A 1,614-nucleotide genomic window follows, 5' to 3' on the forward strand; every position below is an offset into this window, starting at 1 on the left:
CTTTCCCTTAGATTTATGTCCCCAAATGAATACACTGGGTCAGAGACCTTAATTAGTCCATCAGATTAAGAGTTTTATTTCTCATTAATCATTAGCATTCTTGTTTATTCATTGACTGTTTCCGAGTTTAAGTGAGAAGCAGCAGAAATCAGACCAGTTCTTTGCACATCTGGATCTGAAAAAGTGAAAACCAGATGTAGAAGGTAGTAAATTTATCATTGGGTCTGGGCAGTGAACAAGCTTTCCCCTCAGAGGCGGTTTTTATCAGCACGTCCCTTGCAGCTGTCACATCTGTCTGCTGAGCAGACTCTGCCTTGCTGATGAAATGTTCCTGTGTATACTTACATGTCATATAGAATAGCAGCCTGGACGTCACTCTAGGAAGGTAGCCTGGAAAAGGACATCCTTGGAAACCACCTCTAAGGACCATGCACTTCAAACAAAAACAAGAAAATAGTACCTGTCTCCTTAGATCTCTCGTTTTCTTGGTCATCTTATCGATTGCAATGTTTAGTGGATCTCCTTTTTCTTTCCTTCCAGTCTATTAAGAAAAAAGAAATAATTTCTGATTTAGAAAATTCAATGTGAGTGACAGTAAAGTTAAGAAAAAAATCAGATACACATTTGACTTGTAGAGTCCAAGTAACTTTAAAAAAATATATTTTTAATATACAAATACAAAGCTAGTATGATTTGGCCTCTAAATTTGATTTTCTCTGAAATAACAATTGATGAAAACTAACACATTCCCAGGATGGTTACACATACATCCACATTCAACTCCACGCAAATCCGTTTCCTTTCCTTCACCAGACATTTAGCGATTAAGCAAACACAAGGATGTTTTGTTTTTGTCTTAAAATACAAATGGTTTGTTCTTCTCTATTATGTAAGCACGCTTCTTCTGAATAGAAGATGACTGAGATGGTAAAAACTAAATTAGAAAAAAAAATTTCAGGTAAATGACCAGAATTCAGAATTTCACCCCAATATATCATAGGCCATATTGTAAGTTCTGTATCCAAATCAAAAGAGATGCTTTACTAGAAGATACAGTGTTTCTAATCTCTTCTGTCAGGCAGCCACATGCTAAACATGATAATAAGGAACCCACAGTTTGAGGTCATGAGGAAATTTTCTGTATGATTTTAACAGGCAGAGATAAAGGCAAACAAATAAAAAACAAACAAACAAACAAAAACCTTTAGTAAATTATTTACTTGGAAGTTCTGAAGTTTCACTAGTTTCTTTTCTTTTTTCTATTTTTTGATGGCTATATGGACACATGTAAAACTAAAGCAATTAAAACTGCACAAAACAGAATGTCTATTTTCTTTTAAAAACCATAACAGCAAACAACAAATCCCTGTGGATAAAAAGTCCCAGGGAACTGTATGAATGGCATTATATTCCCTTTAACAGAAAATTGTTCTCAAGAGCTTTGTCTCATCTATTAAATTATCTAAACTTCAGTCAAACACCCCACAGATGTATTTATTTATGGTCCTCATGGCAGTTTCTCTCATTTTTGTGCCATACTCAGTCTCTGTAAAATCATGTACGTCGCTGGAATAATTTGCATATATGATGAAATGAGACCCCCAGTCATAAATT

General features: G+C 34.7%; 1 protein-coding gene across 1 annotated transcript in view; it reads right to left on the minus strand.

Moving 5' to 3' along the window:
• The window catches only part of LOC109375177 (catenin alpha-2-like), a 264,518-nt gene that overhangs the window by 179,775 nt on the left and 83,129 nt on the right, over window positions 1–1,614 (minus strand). The window contains exon 2 of the mRNA XM_019630408.1: window positions 461–541. Within this exon, the coding sequence (XP_019485953.1) occupies window positions 461–541 (81 nt within the window). The remainder of the gene's footprint in view (window positions 1–460; window positions 542–1,614) is intronic.

This window comes from Hipposideros armiger, unplaced genomic scaffold (assembly GCF_001890085.2).
Source record: "Hipposideros armiger isolate ML-2016 unplaced genomic scaffold, ASM189008v1 scaffold_909, whole genome shotgun sequence".
Lineage (NCBI taxonomy): Eukaryota > Metazoa > Chordata > Mammalia > Chiroptera > Hipposideridae > Hipposideros > Hipposideros armiger.